At 44.4% G+C, this 25,358-nt stretch overlaps 2 protein-coding genes and 1 long non-coding RNA gene across 5 annotated transcripts in view; 1 reads left to right on the top strand and 2 right to left on the bottom strand.

The window, feature by feature from the left end:
* Position 1: 1 nt before the first annotated feature.
* CHRNA3 (cholinergic receptor nicotinic alpha 3 subunit) lies at positions 2-10,547 on the bottom strand. Of its 2 annotated transcripts, XM_080395529.1 has the most exons (6): positions 8,927-9,032; positions 6,588-6,727; positions 6,467-6,511; positions 5,158-5,267; positions 2,859-3,870; positions 2-1,357 (listed from the first exon to the last, which is right to left on the bottom strand). In XM_080395529.1, the coding sequence occupies exons 1-6, from the start codon at positions 8,979-8,981 to the stop codon at positions 1,229-1,231; spliced, it is 1,491 nt and encodes a 496-aa protein (XP_080251655.1). In that variant the 5' UTR covers positions 8,982-9,032; the 3' UTR covers positions 2-1,228. The 2 variants fall into 2 exon arrangements, with proteins under 2 accessions (XP_080251655.1, XP_080251656.1); XM_080395530.1 differs by lacking the exon at positions 6,467-6,511 and having other exon boundaries at positions 8,927-10,547.
* LOC308067173 lies at positions 9,056-12,812 on the top strand. Its single transcript, XR_013929483.1, has 2 exons — positions 9,056-9,142; positions 10,540-12,812. It is a non-coding gene; the product is annotated as an uncharacterized lncRNA (long non-coding RNA).
* The window catches only part of CHRNB4 (cholinergic receptor nicotinic beta 4 subunit), a 36,179-nt gene continuing 21,774 nt past the window's right edge, over positions 10,954-25,358 (bottom strand). For both annotated transcript variants that reach the window (XM_080395531.1, XM_080395532.1), the window contains 5 exons: positions 23,088-23,233; positions 21,245-21,289; positions 21,015-21,124; positions 16,997-17,969; positions 10,954-14,944 (listed from right to left, as the gene is read on the bottom strand). In XM_080395531.1, coding sequence (XP_080251657.1) covers positions 14,804-14,944; positions 16,997-17,969; positions 21,015-21,124; positions 21,245-21,289; positions 23,088-23,233 — 1,415 coding nt within the window. In that variant the 3' untranslated portion in view covers positions 10,954-14,803. The remainder of the gene's footprint in view (positions 14,945-16,996; positions 17,970-21,014; positions 21,125-21,244; positions 21,290-23,087; positions 23,234-25,358) is intronic.

Here is a 25,358-nt window from a genome sequence, read left to right as displayed (position 1 = left end):
GTCTGAAACAAAATATTTTTAATAGACTCAGAAGCATGGACCTTTACGTATGTAACTTGTTTCTGAATGTGTTGAACTATAGCTAATGCTACCTTACATGGGTTTTTGTCACTCAGTCAAAATAAATGGAAAAAAAAAAAGCATGACTTTCAACAGCTTGATTCTCTTTATTTTCGTAAATGTTACATCACTTGATATGCTGTATTTCCAAAAAGTTTCTAGTTTGGTACAGAGAGAATAGTTACAAAATATTTTCTCACTACAGTGTTTTTTTGCATTCTTTTATTCATGCTCTTAAATTATCTGCAGTTACTGATCAGGGGAAAAAAGAAGTATGTCTAAGAAGAAGCAATTTTTAGCATACTTGCTAGAACTATTTTGTATCTACATGCCTTCCCTTGTCATAAACCACAAACTACAGCAGGATGTTTCTGTATACAACCTGTCCTATCAAAGTGTTTTGATCCTTTGCATAACCTGCAGGCTGGATCTTAGTGTGTGTTTTACTTGTACACAGTTTTAAACATCATTACGTTTGAATAGCTTGTTTTTTCTGACAGTTTTCTCATACACTGAAATATGGAGATGCATGGGGTTTACATTATGGCTGTTTTATTACCATCATCTGTTATTTACCTGTTTGTTTTCCTCTTGTAATAAACCTGCCCGGTCCTTTCCTTCCACTGTTTGAGTCACTTTATACACCAGGTGGCAATGTCTACATTGTCCCAATTCAGTATATATGCTTCCTAAACCATTTCGTCCTCACAAGGGCATTCATTCAACTCAGTATGAACTTACCCCAGAACACCCTGTCATGGTCTAAAGAGACTTGGCACCAGACTCGTGGAAACAAATCTAGTAGCCCATAGCATTCAACCTGTCTTGACTTTCTGAATATTTGTGTAACTTTCAGTTTCTTTATCAACACCTTCTTAAACTATTCCTGTGAAGTTCAACGTACTACCCACATCTTGTCCAGTTACTGCAAAAAGTAGCTGTCAAGCATAGCTTATATTACTTTGAAATTAGCTGTCGTAAAGGTTAAAATTTCATGCACACCCCCCATTTTTAACAAAGCCTTCTCGGTCAAGCAAAGTTGAGGCCAAGAGACCCTTATTCTACTACACATAGAAGAGACATGAGGTACTGGGGTGAGGGTGCAGAGTTGGTTGGCAGAAGTTTTATTTGATTTCACAACATAGTATTTCATCTTTATATTTCATCTTTACATTTCATCTCCAGCCATCAAAGGTTGTAAAAACAATCCTGCTGTTCCTAGAATACATACCAGGATGAAAACCCATAGAAAAATACGATCGATTACCATGGCAACATATTTCCAGTCATCTTGAATCTGAAAAATAAATCGAATAGCAAGTAGGCATGTTTATTAGCTGAATAACTTGCATTGGCAATTAGTACCATTTTATATAGGAAGCATGGTTTGAGCGGTTTGGGTTTTTTCTCATGTGTAGATGTCTTTCATACATGCACAACTTCTATATCTGTTTTCATTGACAAATGAATTAATCTTGAAGAAGCTTTATTTAAATATGCTATTTGTGGCAAACCCAAAAGCTACTACTTTAAATAACAAAAGTTGTTCACCAAGACACTGAACTTCACAAGATACCACTCTGCTTCCGTATGCCAAAAAAGACAGTGTTCTTAGCTTTATGTTTTATGTTCTTAGGTCAGATCAGGTTTGTCCAGAAAACTTTACTCAAACAGTCTGCTCCTACTGCTCTTTAGGCAGTATGTAAAAAGATGAACAAAAGTTAATTGGTATATAATTATTTGGTACATTGCTTGTGTAGTACTGAAATTTGATTGTTCTCATGCATGGTATAAAATCCACCTCCTTGCCCTCCGTGTAGAGAGGGAACCAAGTTTCCAAAAAACAGATTTTTCTAACTTTTTTCTTTTTTACAGTGGGCATTATAACAATTGTGATGCTGAAGTAGTATATATATTATATATTAATAGTAACTACATTAGGTGATCATTTTTGTTACTCTTGAGATTACAATTTGAATTTTTACTTCATTTTTCTTTACAAAAGCCAATAAATAATGCATTTGTTGGTTTTGAAATTTTGTGCTTTTTAGCTTAGAACTTATTCATTAAGGCAGTCTTAAATCCAGAACAACCCTGTATTTTCTATACCAACTAATAATAAATAAAGTTCTGATTTCAGCATAAACAAAATAACTTCATTTTAAGTGCCATACTGCAGAGGATTTAAGTTCAGTGACGATTGTGGTGGTGTGACTACTGCTCTTTTGAGGACCATGATAAAAAGAAAACTTTATTTTTTTTATTGTCTTAAGATGCAGTTTGATGAAAGATGATGGTCCCAGTCTTGCAGCTGTTGTCTCATTTAGCTACAGCACTTTGCAGCAGCAGCAGAATAAGCAACATCATCACTGTGAAGGACATTTATTTTTATTTGTTATTGACGGTAAGTTGTGGGAGGGAGAGCGTAACTTTCTAATGCCAGAGTCAGCACATTCCACTACTAGGATTATAACTTGGAAGATCCTTGTAGGATGGATGCTCCGGTATATTTTCCTAGTAATGGTTACCTTAACATGCTTCACTCCATATATGTGTTGTCAGTAAAGAGAATATTGTGCTATAGAGCTCCTCTCCAAAATTATCTGCATTCAGAATTGCACATATTTGTGATACAGCTTGGGTAATTTACTTGTATAAAAATAATGGTCTGTGTTGTCTTTTTTTTTTTCTTTTTGGGTGGGGGGGTGGAGTGGGATGAAATTTCTTTTTCTAACAAAACAAACACACTAATGACAAATGGTGTCTGCAGTTTGAGTAATAGTAAAATATGTTCTTACCTCTTTGGCTTCATTCTGCATTTTCATATTTTCTGCAATGTATTTTACACTTTCAATAGCATCTCTCATTTCTGGTGACAGAACTGAAAATGAATACAGAGGATCTACAGACTCAGAGCTTGAACTTCTTGTGAGATTGCCACTGAAATCAGAGAACTTCACTCGTTGATAGTGACAACAGCTGCATGCCATATCTTGACATACAAAGCCATCTTTGCAGCATTTGGTTTCAGAACTGTTGAAGCAATTTAAGTTTGAAAACTCAGAAGTGAAAAATGGTTTTGGCTTCTGATTATTCTCCTCATCACTGGCAGGCCTTGTCATAAACATGATCCTGGGAAGCAAGTTCAAGAAAATGGTTCTCACCCACGCAGGCATTGTATGTGTCTTGGGTGTTCTGTAGTGCACGTTAAGTACAAATACTGTAATAACAATAGATAGAGTTACAAATATCATGGTGAAAAGGAGGTATTCCCCAATAAGTGGAATTACCAGGGAAGTAGAAGGTATGGTTTCTGTGATAACAAGAAGGAACACTGTTAAAGATAGAAGGACCGATATGCAGAGTGTCACCTTCTCACCACAGTCTGAAGGCAAATAGAAAACTAATACAGTCAGAAAAGAAATCAGTAGACATGGAATAATCATATTAATAGTGTAAAATAAAGGTAAACGCCTAATGTAAAGAGAATACGTGATGTCTGGATAAATTTCTTCACAGCAGTTGTATTTAATGTCATGTTTATACCCGGGAGCTTTAATAATAGCCCATTCTCCGCTCTCCCAGTAATCTTTCAGGTTCATTGTAGAGCCAATTAAAACTAAGTCAATTTTGGCTTTATCGTAAGACCAGGAACCAAACTTCATGGTGCAGTTCTGATAGTCAAATGGGAAGTAGGTTACATCTATTTTACATGAGCTTTTAAATATAGCCGGAGGTATCCAGGTCACGTCACCCGTGTATTTTAACAGGGCCTTTGTCTTGTCATCAACCTGGAAATCCCCAACTGCACTGTAAATCAAATAAAAATAACACAAATTAGAATGCAACTACTACAGGTAGTTTTACACATTCAGATCTATACATCAACTTATCTGTTTTGGGAAAGTCAGCAATTGCATTTTGACATGGAGCTGAATTTCATGTGTGGGACTGAGTTAGCAGCTGTCATAAATTTGCATAGTTAAACTGAAATAAAGAGCTGTATAAATCTACCATTGGGAATTTGAAAGGAAATAGTCTCCCTTCTAATAGCGTGGCTCAGTGCAATCAACAGTCAAAACTGCAACAGGACACTGCAGATGGCAGTCCAACTGGATGATTATTGTAGGTCCCTTCCCACTGAACTATTTATTTTATTCTATTCTGTTCTAGATCTTGTAGGTCCCTTCCCACTGAACTATTTATTTTATTCTATTCTGTTCTAGATCCAGCCCATCAGAACCCAAGGGCCGATAAGAGGATACCTGCAGTACTGGTATTTCTACCTCTTCTGTGGACAGTGCAGGTAGTAACTATGGAAAGAGGGATTAGGGTTGGAGTGTATCTTTGCGTAAGGTGAGGTGTGTTTTAAGTCCTGCACTGCTATTGTGATCACACAGATCACATAAGATCCACCTGACAATTTAACTTGTTTCCGTAACAAAGTAAAACTAAAAAGTTACTATAAAGTTTTGAGGCCACCCTTAGAAAAGGAACGTCGTGGCTGTTGTTCCACAGACCTAAGTTTTGGTTCTGTGTAGGAAAGTTCATTTTCTCTGAGAGCTGCCTCCCTCCATAGATAAGGGATGCATTTAGTTACGGTTTGGCTCCTCACAGTCTCAGAAACTGACATCCAAAGTGAACTTTACCTGTGGCTTTTATATGTCAATGCTGTTATCGTAAAGATGTCAAATTGTTAGTTCAACTGTAAAAAGTTAGAATTGGCAGGGTTTTTTCAGTTAATGGTCTGACTCCCAGACAAGAACTCTCCACTCTAAGTGAACTTCTTGCCACCTCCCTTGTAGACAGTGATAAAAATAATAGTAAAAGTGGGGGCTTGTGAAGGTGAAAAGCAAAGTTCACTTTGGCCTGCTCACTTGCTGCTCCAGGTTAGGAGCTGGCTCCTGCCCAGGGATGCTGGTGTAGCATGGAGGTGGGTGCAGCAACAGGGCGATGTGGGACACAGGCGTGTTGAAAAGCAAGCTTTTCCACTTAACTCGGTGCACCTGAGGCTGATTTTATTTATTTTTTTTTTCTACTTCATAACATCACTCCCTTTCTTCCCGAATTAAGAAGATAAACATGCAAGAGTCTTACTTGTTATATAAAACAATATCTGGTTTCCAGATCTGGCCAGATGGTACTCGGATGAATTCAGCACCACCGTAGTCTGCTGGATTCCACCGAAGCTTGTAATCATTCCAGATCTGATTATGGAAGAAATAAGTGTATATTAAGTTTGTGAAGAAATGGAAATTCAATGGACTAGACTCAAACCACATGCATGTCACTTCTAGGGTTGTTTTATTTTGGATACTACAGCGATTAGGTGTTTCTTTAGCAAACACATTATGTCTGGTGTGTATTCACATGGAGGTAGGGGTGGGCCTGTTGATCTAGGTATGACTGACACGTGCAATTCCATGTCCCAGCAACGTCCACTCAGTAGCTGAAACAAGGTGAAAGAGAGTGTGGGCCTGTAGTAATGACTTTGGTCTGAGAATACCAGGTATCTGTGAGGTGGTGAAAACAAATTCATGGGAGGCTGTGGTGCCAGGTGTGAGTGTTGAGCAAAGGCGCTGGGTTAGGAAGGGTGCAGGTGTCGTTGCTCAGTAAGTAACAGGCTTCGCTCAGGGCTGCTCAAGCCCCAGTTTAACACTGTTGACTATAAAGCCGACAGCAGGAACTGAGCTGGTTATTAAGCTGACCGCAAGGGTGAGTAGTTGCATTTTTAACCCATAAAGCCCCGTTTAAGTGAAGTCAGCGTTTGCCGTTTGTTCTCCCTTTCGCTGAACAGCACCAAGGGGTGCTGAGCGCGCTCTGAGGTGCCCCCCCCGCGCCGCTGGGAGCCCGCAGCGCAACAGGGCCCTTAGCAGCGGCGGCGGGTAACGGGGGTGCCGCGGCTGCTTCCCTTGCTCAGCCCGCCTCAGTGCTCAGCACCCCAACCCCGTGCAGAGCCGCGGGCGACGGTGCCCGTGGTGCGTGGGGGGGGGTGGCGGCGGCGGTGCCCGTGCGGGGGCGGCTGCCGGGGCAGCCTGGCGGGCGTCGCCACTCAGCGCTGCGCGGCCGCCGCTGGGGGGCAGCAGCGCGCCGGGGAGGCCGTCGCCGCTACGCATCGGCTGGAGAGCGGCGGGGAGGGGACGCCGCTGCTGGGGTCCCGGGGGAGGGGGGTCTCCCCTGCCCCCCGCCGAGGGCGCCCGGCCGGCCCGCTGCCCCCCGCCGTCTGCGGGCCCTCGGCGGGGGGCATCGCGCTCTCCCCGCCCTGGCGCGGCCCTTGAGTGTTAGGTGTCCCCGCTCGCCCCGAGCGCCTCCCGCGCAGCGGAGGAGGTGAGCGGGTGTCTGTCGGTGAGGGGGTCTCGGTGAGCGGGTGCCGGTGAGGGGGCGTCTGTCGGTGAACGCTACTTACGTGCTTCAGCCACAAGTTGGTTTCCATTATCTGGTTGACTTCGTCCTGGAAAAGAGAGGGGGGGGGGGGGGTGAGGGGCGCCGGCGCGCGGTCACGGGCGCCCCGCGGAGCCGGTACTCACCACCTTCACCAGCTGCGACATGGACACCTCGAACTGGATGATGACGGGGTCCGAGACGTTCTTGACGGGACGGACGAACTGGTTGTAGCTCTCGAAGAGGGCCGCGTACAGCCGGTGCTCGGCCTCGGAGCCGCCGCAGCCTGTGGAGGGCGGCGGGTGAGCGGGCGGGGGCAGGCGCCGTCCCGGGGCAGCGGCACCGCGCGGGGCTGGGCCGGGGGGGGGCTGGGCCGGGGGGGGGGGGGCAGTGAGCTGGGGCGGTGCGCTGGGCAGGGGGGGGCAGGGGGGGCGGTGCGCTGGGCCGGGGGGGCAGTGAGCTGGGGCGGTGCGCTGGGCCGGGGGGGGGGGCAGGGGGGGCGGTGTGCTGGCCACGCCGTGTCCCCGGGCTGTCAGTGGCTCAGCATCCCCGCGATGCTCGGGGAGCGCCCTGGCGCAGCGGGTAGCAGTGGCAGCAGCAGTAGCAGTGTGCCGTGCCTGGCGTTTGCCCAGGCTGGGAGAAGGAAGGCGATGCTGTGACAGAGCTTTTCGCACACACATCTCTGAAAATGGGCTCGGAAAAGAGTTTTGGGGAGTTGCTGGGGAACTGGAGGTGGAAAACTGCTTTCCCACCACGGGCCCGGTGCCCAGGCCTGCCGAAGCAGCAGGGGCGCGGAGCAGGGGAAGGGGAAGCAGAACCCGGCTGGCCAGGGTGCCTGTAGGCTGCTGGGTGTTTGCGATAGGATTCCCAGGATCTCTTTGCTATGTGTTTGCGATAGGATTCCCAGGAAATGAGAACTGTGCTTTCCAGCCTGAGTCACGATATTGTGATTATAGTGATGATAACAGCCTGCCTGTTAAAATACTTTAAATAGGATTAAAAAAAGATTAACTTATTATATTAAAAGATTTCTCAGCCCATTGAAAGGAACGTGCTAATTACCCATTTGTTATTCAAAGTGATTTTTTCTTCTAATATATTCCTGTTGCCAGTTTAGCCACTGAGAATTGATGTTTGAGGTGCCCTGTGGCCAACTGAAAAGCTGCAAACTGAAATTCTGAAACAAGGTCTTTCAGCTGTTGGGGTGAGGCGTGGGAGCCGTATTTCCCACTGCCTTTCTGCTCTCGGAGCTAGCTAGGCAATAACCGTCCTGACAGCTGGGCACTTTAAAAGCCAACGGCCTTTTAATTTTAGGGGACTCTCTTAAACTCTCTTCTGGACTCTGCATCCTCAAGCACTCCAACTGAAAGACAGAAAAAAAAGACCTGTTTTGTCACTTATGGATGACACTATGCGAATCTGGCAAAGGCACAGACCTGAAGTCTGTTGAACATACTCTACAGTTCCTTTGAAATAAATACAAACCTACAGACATTTGCCAGGACGTGCTTGTTTTTTTGCCAGACAGTTGTTGTCCAGCTGAGAGAGGTGGGAGGCAGAAGCATCTGCAGGTGACTGATCTGTAGTGTTTTACAAAGCAGGTGTTACTTTCTGATCTTTGTAAGAGCTCCCTAAGACAAAGGGTCCCCCTCCTGTGAAATTGCGTTCAGCCAAAAGTTGGTTGGTTTGGGGGGTTTTTGGTCATTTCCCCCCCACCACCACCACTCCCCCCATCCCCTTGTTTGCTTGGAGGGAAATCTTATTTTCAGGTTAGTGAAATCATTCAAGCCAACTTGCTAACTAAAAAATGAATACATTTCTTTTACACTTCTTAACTGCTAGCCTCGCCCTTGTTATTTGTTGATATCTTGTATCAGATCAAGATTTCCTGGAATAAATACTCCCAGATCTTTTAGGTAAATAATTTTAAAGCTAGATCTTAATGAATCTTTTATTATAGTCAAACCCAAATTGCAAGCCTTTTTATATGTCACCAGCACTCCAATTGATACAGTAGCATCCACTTTATCCAGAGAAGTGCATTAATTTTTTTTATTATTTAAGTGTTTTGGTGTTTTGCACAGCTGCAGAGAGAAGGTACACTGTTTGCAGGACTTTAAATAAGTTAAATAAGCTGTTTAATATTGTCACTTCTTGTGGTCTTTTCTACAATATGTAAAACCACACCTTTACATGTAAGGGGCTTTCTCAATTTTAAAATGGCTTTGGGTTTCCTGTTTGGCACATTGAATCAGGACTAGTTACCTACTTTACAAGGAGAAATTAAAAAAAAAAACAAAAAAAACCCCAAACCAACAACGAGCTATGTAACAAAAAGAGCTGTACTAGGATTCTGTATGTTTTTTCCATTAGTTTGGAGTGAGCTTCAGCACTTCTTAAAAATAATTTGTGCCAAAGCCATTACCTTTTCGACCCCCCCACCCCCCTTCACCAACAAAGAATAAACAAATGAAGGATCACTCACCTTGACAGAGAAAGCAAACAGCAGCAGTTAGAAAGAGAGTGTGCGTGCTCTCCATGGCGTTACGAGTTACTGCCTGTCCGCAGAGGCTGCTGGAGATGAGCTTGGCTGCCAGGATTGTACGAGGATGGGAAGTACAGAAGCTCCACTCCTCCGACGTGCGAAATGCCTGGGAGCAGAGGACCCTGAGCACCGTTCTGCGCAGTGAGCGCCCATCAGGTTTGCTGTGCTGCCCCCTTCCCAGCTACCCAGGCTGTCAGAGCACTGCAAAGAGCAGATAAATTGCAGAGAAAACAGATGTTGTTGTAGGCAAAGAGCAATCTTCTGGCAAGGATTATAGGCAGGAGTCCTTACACTGGTGCATAAGCGAACCCGGTAATCTGACAACACTGGAGATTTTTCTAGTCAACTGCTATTCAGGATCCTTCTCTATCAGACGCTCATGCCAACCTACTAGCTGAAGTTTAATTAATAAAAATCTTATAATTGAATTATGCTGAAATGGATATTGGCATTAGGGATGCCTGATTTAGCAGTGAACTGAGATCATGGGACCTGAATTTCCAATTATGCTGTTAATGTTGAGGTTTTTATTCCTGCCTGTGTCTCATCTTGCAAGCACGTGTGCTAGGTGCTTGACTGTATAAAAAGGATGTGCTATTCCCAGGAGTAATCAAAGGCACGTGCAACTGTTGACAGGATCTAAGCCCAGAGTGATACACGTGGCAGCTGCGACCTGGCAAGAGCCAGGGGGTTGTGTTGGAGATCGAACTTGACCAAACTGTTGAGAATAACTGTCTTTGGACTGGTCCTACTTCCATGGACTGGGAAGGTGAAATTTGGGAAGGGGGTTAAGAGCATAGGATCCCAGGCTGATCCCACAAAACCTTATTGTTCAGGGGCAAGGAGGTGGGAGAGAACAGGGAGTTGTGTTTGGAGTTCAGTTGTGAAACCATGATTTGCAAAGTGGCTCGTTCCCCAGGTGCCCGTCAGCTTCCTTGTGAACTTCTGTGGCCCTTTGTGCCGCCTGCTTGAACGCCCGGGTGCTGCAGGGCTCACCATGCGGTGGTGGTTGCACACATCTGGGCAGTCTGTGCGGAGGGGGGAGGAGGAGGAAGGACAAAAACGTGGGATTCCCCCCTTGGCTTTAGAAATGACGAGAGAGAAGCCCTGTGGGACAGGAAGCTGCACCTGAGAGGTGCCTCGCTCCCTGCTAGGGAAGGATAAGCCGTGACCCCACTTGGCACGGTAATAAGAGGCAGCACTGGGAGAAAAAAACCCAGGCTGGGTTCAGCTCAGCTGCTCTGGGCAAAGAGCTTGTTTATCCTGTTTGCTCTGCCTCTCAGACCATCACTCACTCCATCCCCAGACACATGCTCTTATGATAATTTCGGTAATTCTGTTAGCTTGGAGGAAATGGGCTTTACTGTCCATTTGATTTTATTTATTTTTTCCAGAGAACTCAGCCGCTTGGTCTTTTAGTTTTTAACCCTTTGTGGATACTTTTTTTTTTTGCCTTTCCAGGCCATTGAGACTAGACGTTTTCCCTTTCTTGCTGTCTTGGTTTCCACGTATAAGCAGCATTATAAATGAGATTTTTGTTTGTTTCTTTTTAGTCCCAACTAGAAATGAGCTAAAGCTTCAAAGATCAGCTCATAACCCATGATCCTCAAAAGTCCATGCTGAAGCCTGAATAATTTAGAAACATCTGATCTACAGAGGCCGCAAAGAGCCGCTGCATCAAGAGGTACAGGTATTTTAGCTTAATTTGCCTAGTTACTGAAATTTTACTAACAACACATGCTAGAGCTCCTGGTGAAATCAGCTCAGGTTTGTGGTAGGATTATTTTTATGGCTAGGGAGAGTGATATGATAAGAACACGTCACCATGACTGCATTGCAGAACGACATAGAAGAAGATTTTGTATGGATGGGGGAAACTGATCTACCCAAGGAGATCTGCAGTAACAAACTACATAGCCTTTGCTTTTTAACATGCCAAATTTAGGGGTGTTTTTGTTTTGTTAAGATTTGTTAAGATCAGATCTTAGTCAACTCAGGTGATGATGAGGAGACTATTTTCCCACCTTTGTCTGCGGTATTGATGCGCCCTCTATAAAAAGTCAACACTGCTGGTCTTCATGGTTTGCTGCGCAGAAACCCAGCAGGAACAGTCCCAGATAAACTCACCCGGACACGGGCGGTGCACATGTGTGGTGGTGGCACTTGTACATGTTCTGGCAGGAGACGGGACTGGTCAGGGTTTAAGAGTTTTGTAATAGAGGGAATGGGGAGGGAGCCAGCAGAGGCTTTTCCTTGCTAGCAGGGAAGCAAAGCACGCTGCCGTTGAAAAACAGCTTTAGTGAAAAATGCATTTTGAATGACTGCTTTTCTTCTTTTTTTAATGAAAAGCATTACTGTAAAAACCCTGACAAGTGGAAATGTTGAAGTGTAGTTTGTTTGATGAACTGTGACCTTATCATATTCACCGGGGGCAGGGGGGAGGGGGGCAGGGGCTCTGCCCCGGGGGCGTGGTGAGGGGGGAGAGGGGCTCATCCTCGGGGGCGGGGGGGATGGGGCGCACCCCCGGGGGCGGGGGGAGGCGGGGGCACCCAGCCAAGGCCACCCGGCAGCCGCGGCCCCCGCAGCCCCCCCGCCTGCTGCCGACCCCGCGCGGGGCAGGGACCCCCCCCCCGCTCCCGTCACCCAGCACTAACAGCGCTCTCGGCTCTGTCCTGCGCTCACCCTCCTGCCAACCGGCCCCCCGCCCCCTCCTCACCCCCCCCGGGTGCAGCTGAAACGGGCCCCAGCGCCCCCGCTCCCCGGGCTGAAGCCGTACCGCCCGGCGCTGCAGCCTCCGCCGAACCCCCGGCAGGGACAGCGGCTCCCAGAGGGTCGGCAGCTCCGGCAGCAGCGACCACCGAGCACGGGCGGCCGGAGCCCTCGGCCTTGACAGACCCAGAAGAAGCTTCCCGAAGGCACCCGCCGGCCCCAGGGAGAGCCCGCGGAGCTGGAGCCCCTCACCACCAGGGTGGGCTCGGGGCTTCCCATGGCTGTGGCCACCTCATTCCTTTCTTAATCACAAGTGAAGCAATATACTCCTGCCTAGCTGTGTTCTTGGAAACCACTGCTGCGTTTTTTTTTTAAAGTTTCCAGAAATAATTAAATCCATGGAATAGTTCAGAATGGAAAATTTCACACCAAGTCCTAAAATTTTGAAAAATCTGACCTCCTAGAGCTGTGCTTTCAAAATGGGAAATGCTATTTTCGCCTAACCCTCAGCAGCTCCACCTACGTAATACATAGAACTGTTCCCAGTTTAACTCGTCAAAGAACTGTAGGGTTTTCCGCTTTGATTTTTTGGCAAAATTTCGAAAATAAAGAGATTTCTGGAGAAAAGGAAACACTAAAAATGTCATCTTGCAGGCTGATACGAATATGATAAGGTCACAGTTCATCAAACAAACTACACTTCAACATTTCCACTTGTCAGGGTTTTTACAGTAATGCTTTTCATTAAAAAAAGAAGAAAAGCGGTCATTCAAAATGCATTTTTCACTAAAGCTGTTTTTCAACGGCAGCGTGCTTTGCTTCCCTGCTAGCAAGGAAAAGCCTCTGCTGGCTCCCTCCCCATTCCCTCTATTACAAAACTCTTAAACCCTGACCAGTCCCGTCTCCTGCCAGAACATGTACAAGTGCCACCACCACACATGTGCACCGCCCGTGTCCGGGTGAGTTTATCTGGGACTGTTCCTGCTGGGTTTCTGCGCAGCAAACCATGAAGACCAGCAGTGTTGACTTTTTATAGAGGGCGCATCAATACCGCAGACAAAGGTGGGAAAATAGTCTCCTCATCATCACCTGAGTTGACTAAGATCTGATCTTAACACAGCTCCCAGGGGGCTGCCTGTGCCCCGTCCCCTCTCACAGCTGTTGTTTTGGTTGCCCACAGAGAAATAGCTCTGCTCTCTAGGTCTGAGGAAGAGAAGATGGCATTTGAGGTGGGGAAAGCAGGTTTGACCCTTTTAAACTTTGTGCCACCCACCAGTCACCATAGGAAATGTCCAGAACAGTTGATGTTTGGAGAGATGACCAGAGCATTGCCGCCCGCTGGGAGAGGAGCTGCTGTGGTCATGGGCACACCTGCATTAATAGGCCTGTCCTACAGTCATCCCTCACCTTCTCGCCTGTCCTCAGTGATGGACACCGTTACAGTGCGTAGAGGAAGGGGAACGGAGGGGAGGATAACTGTTAAAACCATTCTTTCTTCTGGCGTGTGACTTAAAGGAGATACTGCTGCTGCTCACATAGCCTCACCCACTCCACTTCGGATGCTTTTTCGTTGTATCTGCCACAGGCGCCAGCACCGGGCCGTGCTGCAGTACTCAGGACCCCGCAGAGCCCTTTGGGTGCTCAGGGTGGGTGTGTGGCAGCAGTGCTGGGGAGCTCAGCGCCTGGGCACGGGGGCAGTGAGCACAGGGGTCAGCAAAGGTCCTGGAGTTGTTCTGCACGATTGGAAAGGGGCTGGTGTAGCTGTTTCGGCATGTCTAAATCTACGTAGTCATCTGTAGCTGCCTGGGAGTGGTGATCTAGGTAGTGTAGCTCAGGTTTGATGAGGGCAGGTAGAGCCAGACCTGTCTTTCCCTGTGGCTTGTTGGAGGACACAGGTTTAGGTGTTAGCTCATCCTCCCCTGGGACAGAGGAGCCTCAAATCCCCTTCGCTAGCAGCACTGGATTTACACAGTGTGATCGCTCGTCATCAGTTGTACCTATCGACGGTGGTAAAACTGTTCTGTGTCCTGACAACACCCCGAGGAAAAGCTGAGATTGGTTTAGCTGGAAAAACGCCAGGAGCACAGCCCGCTTCTCCTTCTGCAGGTTACAAGGTACAGCGTGGTGGGGCCATCGTGTGACGGGAGTCTGGGGCCTGGAACTTTCTTTTGCCAAAGGCTGTTAAGACTACGTGTGTTATGCGCTTGCCTAGCTGGTTTGCTGAGTATTATACTTAAATCCACATTAAAATCTCCCCAGCAAAACATGCAGGTCTTTGCTCTCGGGTGTCTTCTCATTCCAGCTGCCTTCCACAGTTGCCTTCTCTAGATGCTTTCCTGTGCTCTTAGCCTTAGATTCACGAACACCTACATGAGCCCAACTACATGAGCCGTCGAAGTTGCAGGAACATTTCAGGACTAAGTCTATATAAAGGAAAATTTTACATTTTATTTATATCTCATCACTGAACAGAGTATATACATGTTTGTTTATAATATTTTAATTTGGCCTCTGCTGATCAAGCAGCTTATCAGACATGGCAAGGTGAGAAACCTGTTAGTGGTTACTTCAGCACTATGTCTCAGTTTCCCAGTTCAGTTTTAAATATCATACTCAAACAGCAAAACAGTGATTCCACCTGTAAAGTTCTTTATAAATCTGACACAAATAGTTTTGATGCATATGAAGGAAGTAAATGTCAGAACAATACCTTCTTTGTAATAGGGAGACTGCAGTATTCTAAGGAAAGAAAATGTCCTTTCTGAGCCAATGTATGTAAAATACTTTTTAAAATAATAATCCGTGTGTGCCAGGATGGCATACTGTATGGTAAAAACCTTTCTCTGAAATGTTCAGACCTCAAATAATTGAAGAAAAAAAGGGCCAAGATATCACCAGAAGTCCTGAACTCAGAAAAAATAATAGTTTTCAGTTTGATCTGGATTTTTTTCCCCCTATCACAATAAGTCAAGTTCTACTTTCCATTCCCCTACTCTAAATCTGATGTAAGAGCAACTCGGTTGGCACCTCTGTTGGATTTAGCAGAGGGGAACTTAGAGCAGAATGAGACGCAACATCTATGTAGGTATTGACAATTTTAAATGACAACTAAGGGTTCACGGCAGCAGTGTGGTTTTGGAAAAGTGGCTGCAGAAATAAACCAACAGTCCCCAGGACACAAACCAGGACGAATATCCAGAGAAATAGCCTGTCCACTACCATGGCAACATACTTCCAATCTTCAATGACCTGGAAAAAAAAGCCAATTAAAGATATTAGCAATTTGTCTTGTTCTTTTGCTCTTCCTCTTGCTAATGCTGAACTTTTGTTTATGGAAATGAAAGGAAACAAATCTCAAGGTTCAGGGGATAAACTGACATTAGACTTGGGAAGGGATTTTTCTCCTACAACCGTTCTGGGCAGTGGAGAAAAATACTGCAAATATTTTTCAGCCGTCTTTGATGCATCAGGTACTGAGCTTGGCTACCTGGCAGAAGCCAGTCCAGCAGGATGCACAGTATAATCCAATTAAGGATTTTTTTCTTTAATTTTAGTTTGCAGATGCTGTTAATTTCAGTGGGCAGAAATAGGTGGTGTTCACTGCTGTTAAACAAGGTTAGCTTCAGAGTTCTTTTCTTATCAGCAGTCATCTTAATCAAGGGTTTTAATGCATATTAATACTGTTGCTTTTATTAAAGTCCATTTTTGCCTTGCACGTGTTGTCTGTGAAAGTCATGGCCTGAGATTCTGTTCTCAGACTGAAGTGACTATCCGGCTGTTATTGTAAAGGGGAAATATATCAAACTTTGTTTGCATCTCAGGAATGATTATTTTTTGCTTTCTCATTGATTCTAGTTCCACACAGGACATCCTTACCTCAATGACTTTACTATGCTTGTCAGTTACCTCATGTCTTATATTAGAACAGTACGTATTTTTCCTTCAGTGCACACTTTTTAATTTCCACTGCTGATAATGGGAATTGTGTGCTTCTGAAGTCAGACTATAGGAAATGCACATGAACAGTTCTTATCAGACCATGATAATGAAGGAAGAGAGCAGAGATTAAAATTAGGAATCTAGAAAGTGATATGTAATATCAGAGGGCTCTGAGTGAAAAGCATTCAGTTAATTTTTAATGTATAAAATACTTTTGAAAATTGTACTTAATATCAAGTGGAAGCTTTGTAGCTCCTTTAGTGTACAACACATTCTTGCAAGAATTTCTGACTTATTAGAAATTCTTTTTCTGCTCTATGAAGTCTGCTTCTGTTCAGGCAGTCTCAATGTTTAATATCTCATGTCTAATGTTAATAGCTGATCTTCTTTATTTATATTGACAGTAATTTCAGTTAGTATAAAACAGAAACTGCTCAGCAGCATGCTCCTCGAGGGACATCTGCAAGATCAGAAACCAGACATTATTTAATCTGTTCGGCTGAAGGAGGGAGAGCACAAAAGAAATAGAAAACCTGGAGCCTGACTGGGATCTGGGTCAGAAAGAGTTCACTGGTAGGTATGAGGATGATTTTTCCCAACCATCTTAACAAAACTCTGAACCATCTGAGTTTTTCTGAGCATTATTCACAGTTTATTTATATCAGCCTTAGTATGCTAGCTGTGGGTAGGGCAAGAGAAAAGGGCAGCAGCAGCACTGCTTGAATGTGACCTGGATAAAGTACTTCCCATAGCCAGTAACGAGGCTGATTTAACTAAAATGAAAAAGTGTCAGCTCTGCTGGCATTAGGATTTCAATCCTACCCATTGTGTTTGCCATGTATGGATGGATGTATAGCCCGGAGAGGGTGTTTGCAAAGGCATTTTACTAATTTTCCTAAATCCTTCTTCTATGCCCTGTTAGGTAAATGAACGCTTGAGGTGCAGGTAGGTTGTCCGTGTTAGCACGGCCTCGCCATGGGTTGAGTCACACACAGTGGAGAAAAATATTCTTTTTCTGACCTGGAACTGAGAATTATGGGCCCCCCTCGCTAAATACTACTTGAATGTGACAGCGCAGTTTTTTCAAGGGTATTTGATGACTTAGTGGGCAATCAGCATTCTCCCTTTGTAGAAATAGGCACGTTACTTTCCAGGAGAATATCGGTGTTTATTAAATTTCTATTCATTAAGTTCTTTTAACGGCAAAAATTACTTCCTCTTATAAGCTGTAGCCAGAACCTCTCTAAAAACTTCAGATAGCTGGGAAGTTCAAACAGGCTTTCTGAAGAACAGCGTGAAGAACAGAGGAGGATTGGGAGATGAAGTTTGGAAAGACTGGGATGATTTCTCATTTTTACTTACACTCTGGTCGTTGTCATCACTTTTCATGTGCTCTGCTATAAAACTGACTCCATCAATTGCTTCTTGGACTTCAGGAGAAAATTTTGTGCCTGTTCTTAACCTAAAATCTCGATGACTGCTGACATTGTCAAGAGTCTCAGTGATTTTCATATCATATTTTTTGGCAGAGGCTGTATTCAAAAAATAGGTAGAGTTCTTGTAGAAGTCGGCTGGCTCCATACAAGGATGCTCTGCTTTTGTCTTTTTGCAGTTGCACGGCTTTTGCCGTGGAGAATTATTTTCTGGACGCTTCATGAACAGGTAGGCTGGGAGTCTTTCAAGGAAAACCAGCTTTACCCAAGGAGGCATAGTGTGAGTACTTGGAGATCTGTGGTGGACATTGAGTACGCAGACGCTGGTAACTATTGAGAAGGTCACCAGTACCATCGTAAACATGAGATACTTCCCAATCAGTGGAACATCTAGAGATGTTGGAGGGACAATTTTGGAGATCAGCAGCAAGAACACAGTCAAGGCAAGCAATACAGATATGCATAAGGTCATTTTTTCACCACAGTCTGAAGGTAAGTAGAACACCAGGATGGCCAAGGATGTAATTAGCACACAGGGAATGATAAGATTGATAGTATAAAAAAGAGGTTTCCTTTTAATAATGAAGTCGTATGTCACATCAACATAATTGGGGTCCAAAGGATTTACAGTCCTTCTTCCTGGGAGTGCCACAATGTCCCACTCTCCACTTGGCGTAAAGTCGTCCATGCTTGCCATGGAAGTTTTAAGCACCATATCAATTTCTGTATGATCATATGTCCAAGACCGGAACTTTAATGTGCAGTTTTGTTGATCAAATGGGAAATGCTTAACTTCAATCTTGCAGGCACTCTTGTAAATGGCTGGTGGCAACCAGCGAATGCTTCCGTTATTCTTTACAATTGCATTTGTGTATAGCGAAACTTCGTATGTGCCATCCGCGCTAGTGAAACGGGGGGAAAGAGAAAGGAGAGAAGATAATAAAGCACTAAGAGGAAAAACATGGCTTAAAACAGAAAAGCTTTGACATTCTTGGTCTTGTGGGCCTCAGTTGTTTCTAGGATCAAAGTTTAGTAGTATTTTGATTTTGAAATCTGTGTTGTGGGGAGTTTATAGCTTGATAGGGAGATTAATGTATGCATTGCTCCCAATCAGAGAATTGATATTTGGTCCAACACTTAAAAGAAAATTTTAAAATTAGTATTAAATAATAAACATGCATATCTGTTTCATCCAAAGAACTCAAAGTATTTTGTAAATGTTTGTTAAAGTAATTAAGGCTTACTACATCTCTAAAGGCTGAGGAAAAATGAGATCATCCCACATGAAAAGGGAGGTGTCTTTGATCTGGACCACAGCCACTGCTAAGAGCATACAGCGACACTCCTAAATGACTTGGATGAGGAAATAACGATGAGCACTGTTAGTTATAAATGCAGGGATAGTGTAGGCAGAGGAAATGTAATTATATGGTTTATATTCTATTGTGTCAGTCCAGTTAATATTTACTTATTGCAAAACCAGAACAGACAAGCCACAATGTTCTTAGTGCCCACAAATGATCTTGGCTTTCTGTCTCCTCTAGCTGCCAAACTTCCACCAGGAGAGTCTTTGGTGTGGTGATAGGCCCTGTCATTCAGGGAGAAGATCATCATCCGTCAGTTGTCACTGTCTTCTGTCCATTGTTTCTGGGTGAACAACTTAGGGCTGTTTAACCTATAGAAAAGTGGTCTATTGCTGATAAATACTGAATTTAGTGTTTCTAAGTGTGTTCACTGCATCTTCTCGGGTGTGCTGTGCAACACCTTATAAACTTGGCCAGTCAGACTACCAAAGGGAGGTGTGACAGCAGGAAGGAACAACTACTAGTGACTGTCGTGCTTGACAGATAAGGATACTCAAAGGTTTGTTCCTATGTTGATCAGTCACTTCTGTTAAAGACTGGGTTAGCCACTTTGTTAGACTGCAGAGAGTCTGGATTAGGTACATCCCACATGCCTCCTTTTGATGAACAAGTCTGTATGTAAAGAAATGCACGTAACCTAAAGACAGTATGTTATCTGCAGAAATGTAAGACCAAACGCACTGCAAGTGTAAATGAGTGAAGTTCAGCCGACTGTGGTTAGCTGGCACCCTGTTACCTGCGTGGAAATGTGCTCCTTAAGCATTACTAAAAATCTAAGGAATCACTTGTTTGTTGACGAGACATCACGGGAAACAGAGCTGTTTCAGTGCTAGGGTTGGTATTATTTTTTTTGTAAGTAGGGAAGTGCTACACGTACCGAAGGCTTGGCACATGTGTAGCTGTTCTCCCCAGCAGCTGCACTTGGCTCTGGAAGGGGCTCCTGGTGCCAGCACTGGTGCCTGGCGCGGCGCTTGGCCCCTCGTAGCTAATTCACAGAGGCAGTGCAGCAAGCAGCTGTGGAACCAAGCGGCTGCAGTGTACAAAGGCCATTCGTTCATTGCCAACAAAATTGCTATTTTTTAGTGAAGAAATTGTATGTCCTTTCTCGCGTTTCTGTACTTCCCTGAGTTAGGTATACCATTATGCCATACAATGTATATCTGGACTCTATGCCATACAATGTATGTAGACTCCCGGGCTGAGAATATGTAGGTTCTTCAGCTGGCTGCCCCTGGCTCAGCGGTGGGGCAGAAGCTGGGCTGCTGGTGCTCCGTGCCCTCTGCAGTCCTGTGTGCAGGCTATGTATGGACAAAGCTTCTGGGTGTGAGGATGCTCTTTGTGTTTTCCTTAGCACCTTCTGGAACTGACTGATGCCTATGAAACAGTGCTCCAGCAGCAGAAAGTTACAGGGGGTTGTCCTTTATCTACAATTTTCATTTGAAGCTTTGGACTAATGTAAAAATCCAATATGGTGGGGCAAAAAGCTTGCTCCCCTACATGTAAGAAGCCTTTTAAAACTGTTTCTTTCCATTCTAACAATCCATGAGATGGTATCATTTGGGAAGTAAGGACAGAAAGAAGCTGAGGGCAGGGGCACAATTTACCAGGACAAGATTTGACCAGAGAGAGTACATCCTAATCCACTGGCTGAATTATTTTGTGACTAATGCAGTAGTTTTAAGTATTTCTCAAATCTGATTTCCAGTAGTAGGATTCCAGGGACTTAACTCAGTTATATATAAACTTCCTAGGTTTCCCATCTGTATGTGTTCATAAAGCATCACGTGTTCATGAATTCATTGGTTTTCAAAGTATCATGAAACTATATTTAAATTTGGATTATTTTTTTTTCTCAAAGACTTGATGCCATCCACTTCAAAGCTTTGATAGACACTTAAAGCAAAATAAAGTTGGCAGTTACTTGTTTGAAAGAACGATTATGAATTTTGGTCTAGCACCAAGCTTTTATGTTTCTCAGTACTGTAACACAACAGGGTCAAATGTTGACAGATTTATTACATATTCTTAAATTGATTTTTTAATGCTTTATGAAAATAGAACATGATTTGTTTTTGTAAATAAGTATTAATCCATGGAGTTCCAATACATGTAAACTTTGTAACAGATTTATGCCCTGGGGTCTATGATGGAAGGGAGGTGGGGGGAGGTAGGACACAAAAAGGTAGCTCAGAACCTAAGGTGTCTGATAGAATTCCAAACGTCTTGTCATCTTGCAAACATGGCCAGTGTAGGGCTATGCTTGTACTTACAGTTCATGCTTTTCATACAGTCTAATTTGATATAGATCTGTGTTTTAATTGTGAGCCTTGTCATGGATCCTCTGGTGGTGTAACAGCTCACGCTGCAGACATGGTCCAGGTCTGCTGGAATTTCATTAACCAAAGCCCTGCTTTACTACAGTTATCACGGAGGCCAGTTCCCCAGCCAGATACAATGGCTAAAAGTTGTAAAATTCAGGTTTAGAATTTTATCAGACCTACTTCACTGGTTCTGATACTTGTTTCTTGATACAAGGTTAAAATTTTGTTGACCGTCTGCTTAAACTACAGAAGTTTTACTTACTTATTGTAAAGTACAATGTCTGGCAACCAGATGTGTTTTGCAGGTATCCTCAGCATATTTATGCCTTCATAGTCAGAGGGCTTCCAAGCCAAACGATAATCAGTCCACTCCTACGAGAAGAATTGGACAGTAGTGATGGAAGTGTCCAGACCAGCAGTGACAGAACAGTCACCGCGCTGGATGAAGGCTGTCACGGTGGTGGGTTGCAAGGCATGCATGGGTTTGGTTACCTGGTTCAGCCAGACGTTTGTAGTCATGAACTGCTCCCGTTCGTTCTGCAGGAAAAAAGAGAGAAAAGTTGTCCTCTAAAATGTTTCACTTCATTGCAGTAGTAAAATTTATTCAGTGGGCTTTGGAGAGTATTTCCAACTGCACAGCATGATTTCCTCTAGTTTGTTTTGGGACAGTCTGATTTACCGGCTGGTAAGATGGCCAGTCTGTGCACATGGTGATGAACAATAACACCACAAGTGCAGGGCCGTGAGCGGTATTGTTGTGACAGGAGTGAGTGTGGCTATTTGGGAGCGATGACCATCACCCTGCTGAGCTGGTATTCCCCTCCCCGCCCCCGCCCTGTGGATTTGATTTGAAACAGAAGACACATCTGAGCACCAGGAAGGGCCAGATGAAGTTGTGTGTGGTTTGTGTAAGGCTGCGCTGGCTGGCAGCTGGCAGGCTCTGCCTCGCGGAGCTGCTGTGCTGGGCAGCGGTGCAGGGGTCTCTGCAGCAGAGCGTGGGGCAGGGGCTCCACTGGAGGCAACAAGGTAGGAGCTCAGAGTCAGGAGGAATTCTGCAGGAAACCAAATTAATTCTCTGATCCTGAAGGTGTTTGAGATTGTTTGAGCCTGTGGGATGCCTGGTTTTGCTTTCTGCTGGCAGAGTGAGGACACGGAGGGATGGAGGCTGAGCTGTGCCGTTCTCTGTCCTTGCCTGTTCATCTACTCTGTGGAGGTTGTTGATTGCCGGGGCCTGTCAGAGCAAAACCACCTCACTTTTTATGCCCAGAATCTGCAACCCGGGAGGACATTGTGCTGGTAGTAGCGGTGCATTGTGTGAGGAGGCATGTCTGTGTCCAGGTGGAATGGTCCTGGAGAGAGGGAGCCCAGCGCTTGTCCCAGAGACATCTGCCATATGTGACAGTATAACCTGTATCCATCAATCCATCAGCCTGCACATGTATGGAGGCTCATCTCTTTGTTGTTCCCTTCCGTTACATCAGTCTCTCTCGCTTTTCCTGTTGAGTTCCAGAGCACAAGTTACATAGGTCTCCTCAAGTCTGCAGCAGTCAGTCACAGCCACCCACGCTCTGGCTGGGGGGCAGTTACCTGTAACTCCTGTTTCATCCAGGGAGAGAGCAGCAGACTTGAAAGCCCTGATTCAGGAAATTATTCCCAGTAAGAAGCTGGGTCTTGTTCCCACTGCAGTGAACGCTAAACCTCCCTTGGCACTGAGGTGTGTGTTTGTACCTTGGAAGGACTGTTACACGTGTGCTAACCTTGTGAGTGGGAATGGCTGTCAGACCCACTGGAGTTAATTTTTATTGAAGATGAGGAGTTGTTTACATGAGGATTGTTTTAACCACATTAAACTATTCCAGCTGGAACTAATGTGTCCTTTTCTTTACAATATTTTAGTAGTCTTTGCTGATGTGCCTGATATGCTGTGAAATTTTGAGCTGGCTTTGTTGCTTGTTTTCAGGCCATTCAGCCACGTTTCTTTGATGCAAACAGCAGGAGATGGTTTAGCACTGTGTGCATGTCCAGGGTAGATCCTGACCTGGTGTAACTTACCGTAGCTGTGCTGGAATCAGTGGAACGATTTTAATTTTTTTGATCAACGCAATTTTATTGGATGAAGATCTGGCTGCTGTCCTTTATTGCTTAGGCGTAGATTGATCTCCCTGTTGTAGCTGCATTCTGAAGTATTTTAAAACCAGTAAATTGCATGTATGTGCCCTGCCTACTAAGCAGTATTATGTAAACTACAAAATAACAGGATATAGTAATACCAATATGACTTAGAATGCTGTGTGGGTAGTAATGAATTAAAAGGCGCAGCCTAATTTGAACTTACCACACTGATGAGCTGTGCCAGGGAAACCTGCAGTTCTATAGATACCAACTGGGATGAGTTGACAGCTGGTCGAATTAACTTATTGTACCTGTCAGGACTCAGTAGGTGGTTCATTAGCTTTTCTTCAGCATCTGCTGCAGTGCTTCCTGTAAAACATCACGTAACAGGATTATGGAAGGGAGACCAAGTCACATGATGTAGGGATCACAGAATTTCTGTGCATCAGATTATTTTAATGAAATAATGAGGGGTTTTGATTTTCTAAAGACTGTAGGCTTGTGTGAACAGAAGGGTATGGTGCTTGCACCGATATCTGTTCTGCTGAAGATGACTGGCTTTCACAGAGCATAGATCAAAGCAGATCAGTCAGAACCCCTTGGGGTTTTTCACAGTAAAATATGAAGCTCAGATTATTAGATACTTTTGAGAGTACGTTCTGAAACAGAAACTGGGAGCAAAGCACCCTCTTAATAACAGAGGGAGAATGTTTCAATGGTCCAAATGCAGGGAGCCTGGCTGGGACTTCTCGCTTTAGTGTTATAGGAGACTGGTTGCAGGCACAAGTACAAACTGAAAGACTGATCTGTGCAGGGCAAACCCAGGGCTGAGCTGCAGGAGTCATAGGGGCTCTTTAATGATTGGGAGCTCTTTGGTAGCTGGTGATGTTTCTGGTTTAGAATGATTTTATTTAAAAACCTGGTGCAGTATATAAGCCTTATTGCATGTGGAAACAAAACCTGATTTATGAACTAGCACAAATACGGCAAATGTTAGATAGCCAAAGCTGGAGCTCAGTGACTGCAAAATATAGTATCAGCAGGATGCTATCGAACAAGCCTGAACATCCTCCGTGGAGCAGAACGGCTTACGGCACAGCCCCAAAGGTGACTGCATCTGTTCCCATGTTCTTGCATGGCCTCTGTAAAGCCATTCTCATGGGCTTTTCAAACCACTGTTGGCCACATAATAATAATGATGCCTGAGGTCCTGGTAACATCCTGCTAACAGAATTGACCTGGAGAGATTCTGCTGTATGTCAAGTAATTCTGTGTTGTGTTATACAGCTGAAAGTGATGGACACAGGTGTTAACGAAAACAGATTGTAACCCAATCGATAGAATGGTTCTTCCATAGGAAAGGGCACTTTACCCTAGATATTGCAGAAATGAGGACAGTGTCCCTACAGCATACTTGCTTCATTATTCCCCAGAGCAGTTCCACACAGTAAAACCCACTGGCCATGCAATTTGTGGTACATTAATTTCTTCTGGTTTTTTTAATGTTACAGTGTATCCGTGAGATCCAGAGAAAGGCATATGGAGTATTTGCTAAACAGGGAGTAAGAAGCAGAAACCACAGAATATTTGCAGAAATATAATTTTGAGTTTGTAATAATCCTGTTCTCTTAAATCTGGTTTTAGCAATTGTATTTGTCTGGTCTGCAACCCCAAATGTATGGTGGGCCCTGCGTGCCTGCCGAGAGCAGCTCGGATGTCGAGGGACCGACTCTGTCAATAAACTTTATGCAGGTGAATGACAAACCACGATTTAATTATCAAAAATTATTTTTAAATAATTGCTCCCTTTAAGAAATTATTATCTGTTCTTAGGGAAAAGGGGTTCATGTAATGAATAATTCTTTATAAAATCGCCACCCCTTTATAAAATTCCAACCTTTAAGTAACTTAATAATGAGAAATAAAGACGGAAGGGGCTGCTCCCTCCTCCCCCAGGTGCCTGTCTCGAGCACCAGTAGATGTCAGCAGTGCATTGCCTTAGAGGCTGCTAAACCCACTACCTCTGTCAATAAGGCACAAAACTGAGTGATTCTTGTAAAATGTTTGTAATCTATTTTCCATTACAAATCTATATATTAACCAGGTGGCACCTAATGAGAACAAAATTGCCAGGCATTCAAGTTCATCCTTACGTGCATTTGATGATGTCAGCAGCTGTGCATTTGAAACGCCTTTCTCCTCTCCAAGTTGGAAGAAACAGAAGTGCACAGTTCCCCTTGCAAACTGTTTTTTTTTTTCCAAATAGCACTAACCACCAGGAATGTTGCAGAGCATAGACTGATGCTTCTAGACAAATTATTTTAACAAGAATGATGAAGCAGTCCTAATTTGGGGGTGGAGTATTTTTGTGTACTGAAAGCAGTAATAGAGAAAACACATTGGGGTGGATCCTGAGCCAGAGAAATTGTTTTAGCTTCACTGAACATGCTACACATCTGCTCCACGACAAGGAGAGCAAATTGCCACATGACTT

The sequence above is a fragment of the Falco punctatus genome (assembly GCF_963210335.1).
Source record: "Falco punctatus genome assembly, chromosome: 7".
NCBI classification, from domain to species: Eukaryota; Metazoa; Chordata; class Aves; order Falconiformes; family Falconidae; genus Falco; species Falco punctatus.
The sequence above is the reverse complement of the archived record's forward strand: the minus strand, read 5'-3'. Positions and strand labels throughout refer to the sequence as shown.